This window comes from Prinia subflava, chromosome 4 (genome assembly GCF_021018805.1).
Source record: "Prinia subflava isolate CZ2003 ecotype Zambia chromosome 4, Cam_Psub_1.2, whole genome shotgun sequence".
Taxonomy (NCBI): domain Eukaryota; kingdom Metazoa; phylum Chordata; class Aves; order Passeriformes; family Cisticolidae; genus Prinia; species Prinia subflava.
In genome coordinates this window covers 2100843-2116498 of record NC_086250.1, presented here as the reverse complement: position 1 = coordinate 2116498, position 15656 = coordinate 2100843, and the positions used below count along the sequence as shown (strand labels likewise).

Sequence of the window (15656 nt, the reverse complement as noted above, 5' to 3'; positions counted from 1 at the left end):
TTCTGCAAGAGAATTGGTATTTGGGGAGTTGGCACATGGCCCAAAACCATTTCTCATCTCACCTGTCCTGAACACATCACCAGAAGATGCCACAAAGCTTTATTTGGCCACCTGGTTGTTTCAGGGGGAAAAATAAACCTGTCCACAGGAAGAATCATTGTTTAAAAAATTCCCAATATGGCTTCATCTCCCCAGCACCAGACACCTATGTTTTTATACTTTTTAATATTTCTTTTTTTATAGATATATATTTGATCTCAAGGCTCCCTGTAGCTTTTGCTTTCAGCCACTGGATGATGAGTGGTCACTCCATTCAGAACCCTTTTAATTTTATTTCTGAGCTCAAAAGGGTCAGGCCTGTTGGCCTGAATTCTGCAGTGAAAGCAGGGTTTAACCAGCAGTTGTTGTGCCCAGGGCTGATACGTAGAGATTTCATTCCCCAGTGTGTTTTTCCTTCTTATTTGTGAGAAAATTATGTAGAAATCTGTGATGACCATGACTCTCTGAAACATTGTTTCCGTGTCCTTCAGTTATTTTGTAAATTACATATTGACAATTTAGAAATTATACCTTTCAGAGACATTTATTAGATATATTTATTTTTCCTGGTTTTCTGTGCATTTCTTGAAGCTGAGGGATAGCTGAACCTGTGGAAGAGTCTGACAGAGATGAAGCAGAGAATGTGTAATTTGCTGTGGCATGGTAATCCTAAACCAAACCAAAAAACGGAAACAAGGATTTACCAGGACCTGCAATAATCCCTGCACACACATCCTCTTGGCTTTATCTGGCTTTTCAAAGCTGTTGCTGCTGGGCTTCTTTGGACAGTGACTCAAACACAGGACAAATAAACCCAAACAAGGGTGAGGTGTCCAGGTTTAGCTGGTTTTCCTTGGAGATAAACATTAGCAGCAGCTCCGCCCTGAACACTTGACCTGCATTCACAGTGTTTGGGAAGAATAGATCAAGAATAAACCACAAGACTGATTTTCTAAGGAAGGTATCCCATAATATTTTATTCAAAAAAACACTGATTACTTTACATTGAAATTCTTTTTTTTTTTCACTGACTAAAAAGATTCTTAAATCTATTTCTACAGTTGTTTCCTTGATGAGTGACATCCCTGGAAGGTTATGATGTATTTAGGGTATTTTTCATTAGCATAAGCTTTTAAATTTCAAGTTATAGCTCATTAGAAATGTCAGTCTCTTATCCCATTAACTTCTCAGTTCCTGAAAGTGCAGCTTTTTTCAGCCCCTTCACAGAGGCAAAGTGTTAAAAAAGCAAACAAACTTGATTTTCTTACTCACCCATTTCAAGATGCTTTAGAAAGGGTGCAATGCATTCCTGAAGGTGAACAGGCTGAAAATTCCTCATCCTGATGGCAAATAATACACTGGGATTTTTTTACCACAGAATACATAATACAAAATACCAGGAAAGAGTAATTTCATAGCTATGCTCTAAGATTTCTCAGTTTACCTTCAGAAAATGGACATGATTTGTGAACTCCATCATCATTACCAAAGTGAGGTCAGGTTATACATAGATAGTAGTATATCTATGTAAGTTTTATATAATTTATATAATTTTAATATCATTTTGTCATTGCTCAGTCCCACAAAAACAGCACCTTTGTAAAGATACAGTCATAGGGTGTATGAGGTTGAAGAAACTTCCAGATCTCAAACTGCTGGGATCTTCAGTTGAAGAGGATCATCAAGAGTTAAAGCCACGAGTGTTTTAAAAGCCACACAACCAAAAATCCCAGAAGTTCAAGCACATCAAGGCATCTCAGCTCCCTCATCACCGTGTATGACCTGCATTGTGCAAAATCACTAACCAGAATCTCTGCTGCTCTGAAGGAAAATGCATCTAAAAGCCTGATAAGCCTGCTGATAATAATCACCTGCACAAATTTACACAAGCTCATCTCGAAATCAGAACTGCTCCAATGGCTCCTGATTTAAAACACCTCTTGACACATCCCAGCCCTTGCAGTGATCATTTTCAGGGGGTTTTATGGAGTGTGTGCCACTGATGTGTGTGTCTCCAGGTTCTGATCCTCCCTCCAGTTGTTTCTGGGGTGATTTTTGGGGTCTCCTGCCCAGCTTGCCAGCATCTAACGTGGTGCTAAAAGGACAAAGGGAATCTCAGGCTCTTCCTGGCTCTGTGTGGCTCTCAGAGCTCTCCAGTCACAGCACACACCTCCCTGGAACATCACACGGCCTTTCAGGCCAAACCCTTCCCCTGGACTGGAATCCAGGCATCAGCATTAAGGAAAATGGTAAAGCAGCAGAGACAAGGGCAAACTTCACCATCTTTGAAAGAGGAAATGAACATGTAGAGTCACATAAATATAAAAAACACACAAAAGAAAGTCTCTAGTTGCAACAGTTCTCAGATCCTTTCCCTAGCTGAATGTCTGCTGCACTTTTTTTCATAAATAAACGTGAAGACCGAGGCTGCTGAGTGCAGAATGTCTTTCCTGTGAAACATTTGACCATGTCCACACTGGCACAGAGGTGCTGAGCTCCATGGACAGTGCACAGCTCTCAGAGACATCCTGATACTCCTGGGCAAGGCTACTGAGGGTGCTTTTTCATGTAAAACAAGAGATAGGCTGTTTCTCTCCTGTGGAGGCAAAGAGAAAGAAAAACACAAGGTGTGGTTGAAAATCCAGGTTGCAAATAACATCCCAGAACTGCTCCTGCTCAGCTTGCTCAGCTTTAGGTCAACTAAGCTGGTCCTGTGCAGTGTTCCCAAGATTCCCTGGCAGTGCTACAGTTTATAGGAGACATTATCTCCCTCCTGTAAGCTCATTTTCTTATGGTGCATCGAAATAAAAGCATGGAGAAATCCTGACTGACATCTCCTGCATCCCCACCACCCCCCAGGCAATATGCAAACCAATTTGTCTTCCCTCTCTTTGCCACCCTCATTCCAAAGTCCAGAGCAGCAGTAGGAAAGATCAGGGATACATTTGCATACCAGCAGAGGTTGGAATGTCCATAGGTGCATTTAACATCATCCCACGATACCTAGAGAAGAAAAACACACAAGAGAAGACGGGTAAAAACTCTCCAGAGAGACACATTCTGGTACAGCCCACGAGTTCTCACTAGAGTGATCTAGGTGGCACTTCCAGGAACTAAACACCTTTCAATAAATTGGTTTATTGCTTTTACTCTTGGAGGAAAACCAGTTGTGAATGTATACATTAAACAGATGTGGGGTACATCGAGTAGGATACTCAGCAAGTGGCTGCTCCTGCAAATCACAAAACACAACCTGAGGCCTTGTTTGGCACAGGACTGAGAGTCAGAGCATCCTGCAGCAGAGATGGACAAAGCTCTGCAGCCTCAGTTTCCTTTGCTGGCTCTCTTTAGTCAGCAGGCAGACAGGAGGAGTGTCCAGGGAGGTACAAAGCAGACGTGGCTGGCTCTGCTCACCTGGCCCACCTCGGAGTCGTTGAAGCAATACCACTGACACTCGGTGAGGCTGCGGATGTAGGCACAGTAATGTCCACAGCTGGTGGAGCCCGAGTGAGCCACCACGGCAAAGAGCTCGTACTGCCAGGCAGCCTGCAGGGAGACACCAGAGCAGCTGTCAGTGCAGCAATTCCCGTCTGCACGGGCTGCAGGGAGCAGCAGCCAGGGCAGCAAGGACTGCATTTTGTAAGGAAAAAAGGTCACATTGGCATTGAGTATCCTGCCTTTTTTATTTTGCCCTTACCCTCAGAGTTCTGCCTGTCAGCTGTGGGTTGGCAGCCTCCCTGGAGACCAGGGGATTGTCAAAGGAGCAGCACAGAGGTTCACCACAGCCCCATGCTGGTGACCTCTGTTGTTGCCACGTTTCCCTTGTTATTTCCCAGAAGGAGAAACACATCCACAGTGGGGCAGATCCACCCCAGCTACCTGGCAAAGCTGCTGTGACCAGCAACAATTGCAACAATTGCAACAATTGCAGCAATAGCAACAATACTGCACGGGAAACACCAGGAATAGAGTTCCCCTGTCTTGGATGGGTGAGATCTGCAAAGCCTGGCTTTTGTCCCTAAGGCAAGCTCCAGTTAGGGTGCCTTGGGTGATTTAATCTGAGCACACAATGTTGAATAATGGCTGAACCAGTTAAAACTATGGGATGTGAGACAACACCAGGCACAGGTAAAGTTTGAGACACAAATTTTTCAGGCAGGCACTTTGAACTGAGACAAGTATTGGTGTGATCTCTTAAATTTTTATGAGAACGGAGCAGAGAGAAGAAGAAAATCTGCCCTTTTTGAACAGGAGCAGCTCACCTTTTCACTGTCATCTGCTAGGCACTGATTTTCTGTCAAGACTTCCCTGAGATCAAGTTCCTGTGGGAATGGCAGGGGGTGGCTCAGCTTGTGCGTGCGAGATCTTTCGAAGCAGAAGCGCTTCAGGTGCAAGGTCAGAGTCTGTGGCAGATGCACCAGCTTCATGCTCTGCAAAGCAACAGAAAATGCAATTGAAACCTGGGGAGCAGACCCTGGGGAGGCAGGGTGGAAGCAGCCACCGCCACCCAGTGTGTGCAGAATGGAGAAGAGCCAGTGCTCCAGTGAGTGTTTGCCAATTCCATGGGGCAGCAGATGCCAAACTTCTGCAGCCCATCTGCACACAGGCACATCCCTGTGACAGAGCTGTGACAGCCTGTGACAGAGCTTCAGAGCCATCAGCACCCAGCCTTGGGTGTCTCAAGGGCTGCTTCACTGCTCACGTGCTTTCCCAGCCCTAGGCTGGCAGCACAGGAAGGTGAGGAGAGGTAAATCCACTCCCTTGTGACCAGGGACCTCCTTCCTAACAGCAGGAAAGATGCCTGTGGTTCACATCTCGCTGACACCGCTGTGCTGGCAAAGCTGAGCTGTTGCTCTCCTCTTAGATATGGTTGAATCCTTTCCCCTCCCTCCCCAGTCCTCAAGGGGGTTCTGGGTATGAGACATGGGGAAATAATGCTCCAATTACCTGCAGAAAAGTTGTTTTCCTCCCACACTGTTGACAGAAACACATGTTTTGTCCAGTCAGCTCTTCTGGATGGAAGAAGTACTGCAGACTGTCCTCCTAGGAAGACAGACTCCTTTCAACTGAATTCCTTCAAGCTGGATTTTTATTTCTACATTATTTCAGAGGGTCCAAGCAAACAGCAAAGTTACATCTTTTATTCAAAGGACAAAAGACTGAAAGCATCTAGCAGCCTGAAACAAAAGATACCTCATTTCTCCTAGCTGCTGCTGTGATTGCAATAATTGGGGAAAAAAAAAGAGCACACATATTCCACAAAGAAGGTGTTGATGGATAAATGTCTTTTATTCCTACTTCAAGGCCTTAGAGTTTTCAAAGCATCTCCATTATGCTGAAACAGTATAAAGTGGTCAGAGAATCAATAAGGTCCAGTGGTCCAGTGGCATTTGAAAAATCCACTATGAACAGAGAGGAATTATCTCCGAAGGAAACAGCGCTGCTGCTGAACTTACCAGAGTCTTCAGCCTGTGAGAATTGGCATCCAGCACTGGGAGTGGAAGGGTTAACATGGTGCTGATGCTCTTTATTTCAAAAAGGCATTTCTGACAGGCCAGATGCTCCTGTATGCAGATCGTGTACAAATCACTCAGCTCTTCAACCTGGAGGGGTGAATGAAAAGGCCAAAACAAGGTTTATGAAGAAGACAGCTGAGCTGTTTCCCTGTGGGTGGGAAAGGCCCTGTGCTCACACATCTCATGCAAGGTTATTGCTTTAAGGTTGGAACCAAGATGTGACAATGACTTATGTGGACAGAGTACTTCCCATAGTTTAAAGGAGAACAACTCCTTCCCCTCATTCCCTAACGGAGGGGAAAGACACAGCCTGTAGGATCAGAGTGTTAAATATCTGCTTTGATGCAGAATTGTTCTGTTTCGCTTGAAACTGCAACAGGAGCCTGTCTTCTGTATTAATAAAACTGACAGTCAGTCAGGGAAGAGTCACTTTTCCCAGTCCCATGGGAGGAACTGTTATATACATCATGCACTATCCGTGACTAATTGTAATGAAATGCACGTGGCTGACTTCAAAGAATGGAAAAGCTGCGTCAAGGTACACCAGCAAGTGCTTACAGAAATTTGGGGGAAAAATAAATTAAATATAACTAAACACAATGCTGCAAAAGGATCAATCTTGTAGTTATTAGTCAGGTCTCCCATTAGAATGGGGATTGAGATGCCCTGAAAGCAGGATGAGCAAAACTTAACTGTGATTCAAAACATCAAAGCTTATGAAACAAAGATTCTCTGTCCCATTTGAAAGATGCAATGAAAGAGAATATAATTTTAAAAATAAACTTAGGACACATGCCAGTGAACAGGATCCTTCAAGGAGCAGAGGAAACCACACACAGTAAGGGACAAAGGTTCATTTCAGTCACCCTCCTTACCAGCTCTCGCTTTTTCATCTGCTTCTTTAACAAGTTCCAGAGAATCAGAAAGAGCTGAGCAGCATCATGCTGCACAAACACTGCACAAAGAGAAAACACAGCCTCAGTCAGGACCACGAACAGCACCGAGCACGGATTTCCCTGGCAAAGGGAGGGTCACTGCCCCCTCCGATCCAGGCTCTTGTCCCTTGCTCCTCCCTGCAGAGACAGAGCTTACCCTGGGCACAAGCTGCAATGTGGCCTGAGCAGGCAGAGGGAAGAGACAGGAGTGTTTGTACCACCAGTGCAAAAGTCGTGTCCCTGTCACTAGAGGCAGGGACAAGAGGACACCCAATACCTACCACAGGAGGGCTCAGGTGGCTCACTGAGCTGAGGGCTGCATTTCACAGCATCAGAGAGTGGTTTGGGTTGGAAGAAGCTTTAAACATCATCTGGTTCCACTTCCCCCACCGTGGGCACAGACACCTTCACTAGGCCAGCAAACACCCCCTAATCTGGCCTTGAACCCTTGCAGGGATGCAGCATCCACAGCTCCTCTGGGCATCCTGCACCAGTGTCTCACCACTCCCACAGGTAAAAAACTTCTTCCCAATATTTAATCCTCTGTTTCAAGCCACAACCCCTTGTCCTATCACTTCAATGCCACGTGTCCTACCATGCCATCCTCTTTGAGTCCTCCTTACAAACAGTACAGGGAAGATTCTGTCCTCTTTCTCACCTGTATTACTCCACAGACATCTTTCCCCCATCCCCTCATGCCCCACAAAGGCTAAAATGCTCCAGAGTGCTGAGATTGAAATGACAGGAGGGCCTATCCATGTGTCCACACACCTGATAGGATAAAATCTCTCTTTGACTGGAAGGGGGATGGCTGACTGCAAAGCCACTCAGAGTCAGGAGAAAGCTGATGCAAACAGGGATAGATACTGAGTTTATCTTGTGTTCCTCTTTCATAAAGGTCAGGGCACCTCTCTAATCCTAGCTGGGCTTTTATATGACAAAGATAGGGACATTTGGTTATGCCCTGTGTATTTGTGCACACACACAGACTCTCGCCATCCCACTGACATTGGTCACTCATGCATTTAAAACCTCTCTCTTCTTGAACTTTGACCAGTTGGGAGATTTAGCCTGCAAATTCTTCTCTCTGCCCTTACCAGCAGGAGCAGGAGGGGGATCTGTGCAAACTCTTTCTCTTTTCCACACTATCCCTTCCTCCTAATTAGTAACAGCAGCTATTTCACCATCACGATGCCAGTACAGCAAGACAAATCAAACAAGGAACTGTCCTCTCTGCCCTGCACAGCCCTTTCCTCCTGGCCAGTGTCCACAGCTGAATCTTCCAACAGTCTGAGAGCCTTCCCACCCTTTGGACATCAGCAAATATATCCAGCAGGGGTGGGCTTTTCCCTCTTTTCAGAATTAAGACACAGCACTGCACTCAGCTGGGAGGCAGCTCCAAGGAGCACTGTGTCACTGTGTCACTGTGTCACTGTGTCACTGTGTCCCTCACTCTGGCACTGCTGAATTCCTGAAGGAACGCTGGAGTCTGCCCTGCTTGTGTTTGCTGGATAATGCAGGCAGAGGCAGGGCTGCTTACATTTCACTCTGTGCTCTGAAAGGCACCAAGCCAGGTCTGTGGGAGCAACAGCTTTGCACTTGCCACACTGCATCTTCTCCAGGAGCAGGAGCATCTGGTACGGGACGTTGTTCCTCCTCTGCGCAGGAGATGGTGGCACTGTGATCCTGGAGGGGGAACAAGCAACACCAGTGGTGATCAGGAGGTACAAGGGAGAAATGTCAGACGTCACACCAGAAGGGGCACAGGGCAGTAGCAGAGACAGCAGCTCAAGAGGAACCAGGATGGACATTGAAAGGACAATGAAAATGAACATTTTCAGCTAAAGAAGGAAAAAGAGAAAGCAGTCACCTGCGCTAACCCATCCCACAGTGCAGGTTGACAGTTCTAAAGTAAAAGGCCAAAATTTCAAGTTGGCTTGTTCCTGAATAAGAGACAAGCCAAGCACGACCTCAAACACCTTCTGACCTCTAGGAACAACATTAGTTAGAGCAAATTTCAGACCTTTACTGCCTCTCACCCATTGATGCCCTCACTCTCAAAGTGCCCTCAAGATTTCATGGGCATGTCTATCATAATGCTTGTATTTCAACTTCATGCCAACAAAAACTCTTAATTGTCCCTAAATTTACTGTAGCCCACAGGTTTTTCTTACTTCAAATAAGCACGGTAACCCTACAGTCTACGTTATTTAGCTTATTTATGACACTTATCATTTCTGCATGTCTGTAATTTGCCTTCTTTCTCCTCTGCTCAGTAGTGAGCATGTAAGAAAGGACTGGATAGGAATGATCCACTGAGGTGATTAAATCTGCAGTGAAGTGACTAAACTGAAAACAAATCAAACCAGATATCAGTGTGGTCAGGAGGGAGACAGAAGCCAAAATCCTCCTCAAAACACACAAGGACAACAGTCAAGGAAAACAAAGTAATGCTAGGTATTCATGATGTGCAACAATGCTCTTGTCTGTCAGGGGCTAGCCAGGGCCCAGGGATTAGGGTGTGTTTATGTTTACATGCTTCAAGTGTCAAAATTAATAGTGGTTATAGCTACACGTGACACGTCCTTTATTATACCAGCCTGTGAGTAAACCTGGAATAAAATTACATCCTGTTGGGGAAAAGAGAGATACAAGCCATAAAGACTGAGTTCAGAACATGAACCAGAGATGACGAACAAGCCTGAGCACTGCAACTTCTACCTTTGCAGGGCCTGTCAGTGTATGGCAGGAAAAACAAGGCAGGGAGCTTGCTGAGGGACCAGAAGCACCTCAGGGATCCACACCTTCCTTATCCCACATAAAAAGAGGAGTGGGGACAGCAGTGCAGCAGTGGGAATACCTCAGGTGGTTCAAAGGGTGGTACCTGCGGAGTATCCTGGTGAAGCGAATGTTCATGAGGAACACCTGCAGCAGAGAGTTCAGGCAGCAGCTCTGGCCAAGGTTGTACAGCCCAACAGCTTCTGCAGGGGACAAAAAGGGAAGTGAGGCCTGGGGATAGGTACAAGAAAAGAAAGTGAAAATTATCTGAAAGTGGCAAACTCTTCTTGTGCACGTTCAGGCAGTCAGTGCGTGAGCCCAGCATCTTGGTCAGACCTGAAGAAGTGTTCAATGTATCCTTCTGTTGCTCAAGCAGGTAACATTTGGGTTTGTTTGGCAACTGACAGAAAAAAATCCAAGTAAATCTGGTTAATGATGCTCCCAGTTTCTCCCAGTTCCTCTGTTTTCAGTCCTCTCATAACACACTTAAACAAAAAATTGAAAAACAGGAGGCAGACTGCCTGCATGAGGAGAATAACCAGGGTCTAGTCCATGGTTTAGCAAACTCAGCAATGCTGGCTGTGTTTGGAAAGAGACAGAGCCAGCAACTCGGAGTTTTTGGCTGCAATGGCCAGTTTGAGGACTTAAATAGGGAAAAAGCTCTCAGATCTTCATGTATTCTATTCTAAAAAAACTCAAAATGGTTACTTGGCAAGGCAAAATGAGAATCTGTATATTCCTCAGTCAGAAGAGGTAAAGAATACAAAAAAATTGAGCCTTTGGACAGAGAACAGAACAGCAGGCATGAGAAATAGAAAATAAGTGAAGAATAGGCAAAACATTATTACCATTTTTTAAGTCTGCCACACCAAAGACTGATGTCAGCTTCTGGTTTTTGGCCTTCATCTCTTCGGTTCCCTCTTTATTATTTTGCACTTCAATTTCTGCCTCCATGGTCTCGCTTAGTGCCACCTCTGGTTTCTTGCTCCTTTCTTGACGCCCACTCCTTTGTCCCATCAACCAGTACTGCTCAAGGACAGAAGGACTGCAGAGACAATTTCAGTATGAAAAAATCATTGAATTATTTAGGTTGGAAAGGAACCTTAAAGATCATTTAGTTTCAACTCCCTGCCACAGGCAGGGATGTCACCCACTAGATCAGGTTGCTCTGGGCCCCATCCAGCCTGGCCTGGAATATCAATAAAATCAGTAAATTGCTGCTACAGCACGTAATATTTGAATTAACATGGGTGCTGAGGTGTGCAGGCTATTGCCAAAGGAACAGAAACGGGGTCTGACGACAATTACTCCTCCTGTCTTCCTCTTGTGGCTAGATAAATAAATGATTCTTCAGTTCCACAGAAACAGCTCCACCTAGCCAAGGAAATCCACACGTCCCTGTTCGGAAAGGTTTGGTAAATAAGATGATTAAAATTGCCCACAGGCAGATGCTGCAAAACTCCTCTTTGTTTAGAAAAAGCAATCTTTTAACAAAGTAGCCCAAGTATGAAAAGGTCAAGTTTCACCTTCTCCTCTGACCAGATAAGCACACTTGGTTTCTGCACTGGGCTCCCTGGGTTGGTTTTAAGTGCCTGAGTCACGGCACTGCTGTGGCACTTTGGACTGTCATTTTGAAAGACATTTAAGCACCAACATATCAGTTTCTTTTTCTGTTCCTTCAACTGATCACAGGCAAAGTAACTTTATGCAAGAGAACCATTATAATCCCTTGATTTTTAAGGGAGAATTCAACAGATCACTACTCTGACAGTCTCCTGAGACTCAGCTACTAAAGAAAAATAGAAATACATGTACAAAACAATCTGATAAAGTTCAAATGCAACTATGCAAAAATGAAACTTTCTAAAAGTCCGCTGTGAACATGGAGAGAGAATCAGAAAAAAGCAGATGTTCGTGGGGAATGGGAGGGGGTGCAGAGACCAAAAAAAAAAAAAAAAAAAGCTCAGAAATTATTGTTCTACAAATATTAAATAGCGCATAAAATCAACCTAGGGCTAAGCACTGAAAATGAAGAAAAGCTACTAAGAAAGGGAAATAAGCAAAATTCTGATTCTGTCTTTCATAAAAAAAAGAAAGAAAATCTTTGCTTTAAAAGCATGGGTTTGGGTTAACTATGCCTAATAGTGCCAAATATCAAATTACTGAAGATTCAGGCAGAGAAGATAGAAATGAATTTTTTTGCCTATTACCTTTAAGCTTAAGTGTCCTTATTTCCAACTGTATTTTTGATAGCTTACTTTTGAAGATTACTTTTGAACTCTAAGTGTCACACATTAAGATTCACCAAATATTGTCGAATTTGCTGAGAAGTTTTTTTGGGGGGGAAGAAATAAACTCAGAAAGACAAAGTTCCTTTTTATACGCAAACCCCGTACTTAGAACAGTGACGCAGGAAAAGATAAATTTCCTTTAGAAAGAAGTTAGATGCTAGAAAGGAGCTAGATGATCTTCAAGATGATCTTTTCCTACACAGGAAAAGATAAATTTTGTCTGATTTCTCCGTTGCCGAAGCAGAGCCTGAGGACAGACTGCCTGCTTTCCTGGAGGTGATTCAGTGATGCATTCAGGTTTCTGAAAGCTGAGCTGGAGTGGGAGCCCCTCTCAGGCTGGTGGGTTTAGCTGGTGTGCAGTCAGCCAGAAGGAAAGGGATGCTCACAGGCAGTGGGGATATCAAAACAGAGAGAGAGGACAGGGGCAGGCAGGGCAGAGGTAGCTAAACAACAGCCAGAGATGTGCTGGGGATAAAGCAAAGCTGCAAGACACGGGTTTTGTCAGGAAAAGCAGGACTAAGAGGGGGATTAAAGAGCGAGCACAGGGCTGAATGGCTTTGGGTGACTTGAGGAAAAGGCAGAAAGGTCGTAGGGATATTAGGGCAGGGGGATACAGCAGGATTTGTGTCTCTGGTTCCATGAAATTCTCTCCTAGTCACCACTCTCAGGAATCGTGTTGTGGGAGAAGGGACACAGATAGAACTTCCCAACCCTTGGAGCTGCCTCGTTCGGGCTGTCAGAAATACAGCCTTGCTAAGATTTGCACCTGACCTCCTTTTCCCTGCACAGGGATAGAAAACAACTGGTGAGTGAGCCAGGGAACTGAGCAGCAGGCTCCCCTCCTGCCCCCCATTTCTCCTCTCTCTCTGGAGGGGCAGCGTCGCTTCTCGGTGTCCTTTGCACGTCAGGAAAGGACTCGGTACCTCAGCAGATGAGGCTGGCCCCAGCACCGGGCAGGGAGCAGGGATCCCCTCCATCCCACACTCACCCACCCTCACAGCCCTCTCCCTCAGCCAGCCCAGCCTCCCGTTCTCCCTGCTCCGCTGTCCATCTGCCCCCAGGTCACCGGCTCCTCCCGAGCTGTCCCCTCAGCCCCGCTCCCCTGTGCCCGAGCAGGGCTCCCACCCCCGGCACTGCTCCCCTCCCTGTCAGCTCCTTTCCTTCAGGGAATCTCGGGGTGCAGATGATGCTGGGGCAGGTGGCGAGGCCAGGCTGGATGGGGCTCTGAGCAGCCTGTCCTAGTAAAAGGGATCTGACCTGCTCTAGAGCTGAGGGATCCCCAGCACGGGGGTTGGAGCTGGATGATCTTCAAGCTCCCTTCCAACCCCAACTATTCTGTATTTCTGTGTCCCCCCGAGGTGCTCCTCGAAGGGGTCCAGCAGAGACTCAGCGGGACGAGCCACCCTTGAGGGGACAGAGTCACCTAAGAGCGCATCACCTCCGCACCTCTCCGGATACCACTGGAGGAAGACTTCTCCCTTAGCTGCCCAACTATTCTCCGTTATTATTTCCCTCTCTATTTCCTTTATTTCCTTCCTCCTGACACCCTGCGCCTCCGGCATCCGATCCCACAAACCAGAAAAACAAAAAAAAACAAAACAAAACCAGCAACAAACCACAACCCGGCTTCTTACCAATTCCCGCCGGAGCAGCAGAGCTGGGGGCTGCACCTCACTCTGGCACCGGGGGCTGGCACCGGGGGCTGGCACCGCAGCGGCGCGGGGGAGCCGCTCATTCGGGGGAACCGGAGGGCTCCGGGACTCGGGAGGCAGCTGTGGGCAGCGGCAGAGCAGCGGCAGGGCAGCAGGAGCCGGCAGAGCAGCGGGCGGAGCGGAGCGGGGCTGCCCCGCCGCCAGCGCCAGCGCCAGCGCCCGCCCCGCCGCGCAGTTTTCGTTTCCCGCTCGGCCGGGAGCAGGCACAGAAAGTGAAACTCGGAGCCGCCCTGCGCCGCCTCCCGGCACCGAGGGGGTTGGGAGAAATCGGCCGAGGGGTTTTCGCTGCCCGTTCTTTGTCCTTTAGTACAGATCGCTTCGCATGTGCCTCCTGGGGGAAGCATTATGAGGCTGAAGTGTTATCGGGCAGCACAGGTGAGGACAGCAGGCACTGCCAGCCCTGTGCCGGGTACCTCTGCGCAGCCCCCCCGGCTTCGCTGAGCCTCGGGAAGGAGACAGCGCACGGGGGCTTTCAGAGGGGCTGTCTGGAGCCCATCAGAGCTGGCCTTGTGGAGAGGTCCCAGCCGCAAACCCTCTGGGCTGGTGTGGGGAACCTGCTCACACTGCCTGCCTCTGCTGGAGGCAGCACAACTCTTCGGTCCTTAGCGGTCCGAGACTGCAGGGACAGTGAAAACGCTCCCGAATCGTCACCGGGGGATGTGGATACCTGTAGGGACTTTGGAGCAGAAGGGCACAAATGACTCAGCGTCTTGGCTGTGGTAGGGGCTCTCAGCAATAGTTTTAATTTAGTGATGTTCCCTTCCTATTACTGGCTTGTGCGGCCACTGCCCTATGGAAGGGAGAGAGAACTGTTAAGCCACAAATTGCGTCGAGAGAATGAAACCACCTGAGCAAAGTGCAAAAGGACACTGCAGGTTAAACAGGAACTAGATCTGCCTGGTGGGAGTTAGTGAAGCAGCGTGCAGCTGGAACAGCCTTTGGAAATGACCACTGTGAGAGCCTGGGCGCTCACTTAGGAGGAGTAGTACATCTTCAGAATATTTTAAGCTTTGCCTGCTGAACTCAGTCACTTCCAAAGCAGGCAGCAGTCAGAAGTCTGAGCCCAGAAAATGGGCTCAGGTGAAGGGATGGCTCAGACTTAAAGGCGCAGTGTTTTAGTGTCCAAACATGCTGCTTGCTGAGCAGCACAATGCAGGGTCCCTTAGACAAAAGCTGCTAGCTCCTGATAATTGCTACAGCATTTCTAATGTCCAAACAGCTCCAAAAGTGCTTCAAGAGCAGGGCTCCTGATTACTTAGTGTCCTTGCAAATAAAATAAATCCTAATGTTGATGGTCAGGACGAGATCTAAAAAGCCTTCAGGAAGTGAAGAAATCCACACCGTGTTATGGCGCATCAGCCAAGATGAACTGCCTCATCCGTCCGAGGTGTGAATGAACTTCAGAGAGGAATTTTCACTGCTGAGTCACTGTGTAAGGGAGGCATGACGAGGACTTATCCCACCTGCAGGATTTGCCTCTTATCAGCCTGTTCCTTTATCTGAAAAGCCAGGCTGAAGCCTCACGTGTGCACACCCTTCTGCACCAAGGAGGCACCTGCGTGCATCACTGGAGAAGCACACAGCGATAGTTCAAGCCATGAGCACCAACAGTCCGGTCTCTTACAGCACCGGGGCGGTTCCAGCAATGGTCGAGTGTTTGAATGTTTGAGAAGTGTACACTGCTGGAGCAGTTAGGTTTTCTTGGTTTAGAAACGTGCTTTCTTCGTTTAGGAACGTCATTTTGCTGTACACCTCTGTACAAAAGACTGGGATCAAACCCCATTGGTTTCCCACCATTCTGTGTTTGGGAAAAAATACAGTCCGGGTTGCCACCATTCTGTATCCAACTACAATCCAGCCCAGGAATTCCTCAATTCTGTATTGCAGAAAAATCCAGTTGGGGTTTTTCCCCATTCCACATGGCAGGAGAAATGCAGTCCTGCTTTTCCAGCATGCAGGGCGACTCCATTCCGAACCCCGGCTGAAATACTGTCCGGGTTTTCTCTCCAACCGACCAACTCCATTCCGGACTCCGGCCGGGATCCGGTCCGGGTTTTCCAGCATGCCACCCCCGGCCCCTCATGCCCCTGCGATCCCGCTCAATTCTCATTTTCTTCGTTTTAGTCAGCTTCGGGTTCGGTGTGAAAAGCAGCAAGGCTTGCTCGGCGTGTTGAGTGCGACTCAGAGTGGGATTGAGTGAAATTCCTGCCTTAATCTGTGTCCAGGACAGCCCCAGGTGTGGTCAGTGAGGATGAGGAGGGATTAACAGCCCCAGGTGTGCTCAGTGAGGGTGAGGAGGGATGAAGCAGCCCCAGGTGTGGTCAGTGAGGATGAGGAGGGATGAAGCAGCCCCAGGTGTGCTCAGTGAGGGTGAGGAGGGTCGGA

At 47.4% G+C, this 15656-nt stretch overlaps 1 protein-coding gene across 1 annotated transcript; it reads right to left on the bottom strand.

The window, feature by feature from the left end:
* Positions 1–1001: 1001 nt before the first annotated feature.
* Positions 1002–15654, bottom strand: USP18 (ubiquitin specific peptidase 18). Its single transcript, XM_063395129.1, has 11 exons — positions 13194–15654; positions 10117–10313; positions 9375–9471; positions 8031–8176; positions 6431–6510; positions 5496–5642; positions 4987–5082; positions 4302–4469; positions 3454–3585; positions 2993–3042; positions 1002–2635 (listed from the first exon to the last, which is right to left on the bottom strand). Exons 1-11 carry the CDS (start codon positions 13613–13615, stop codon positions 2587–2589), a joined length of 1584 nt encoding a protein of 527 aa, XP_063251199.1. The 5' UTR covers positions 13616–15654; the 3' UTR covers positions 1002–2586.
* Between the last annotated feature and the right edge of the window lie 2 nt (positions 15655–15656).

What these genes read in the sequence shown, in the direction of transcription:
- USP18 (XM_063395129.1), bottom strand. Translation starts at nt 13,615, where the DNA reads ATGCTTCCCCCAGGAGGCACATGCGAAGCGATCTGTACTAAAGGACAA. An exon ending in TTCAGAGCACAGAGTGAAAT is followed by an intron (nt 6,511 to 8,030) that starts GTAAGCAGCCCT and finishes CTCTTTGTGCAG; the next exon opens with TGTTTGTGCAGCATGATGCT. An exon ending in AGATGAAAAAGCGAGAGCTG is followed by an intron (nt 5,643 to 6,430) that starts GTAAGGAGGGTG and finishes TCACCCCTCCAG; the next exon opens with GTTGAAGAGCTGAGTGATTT.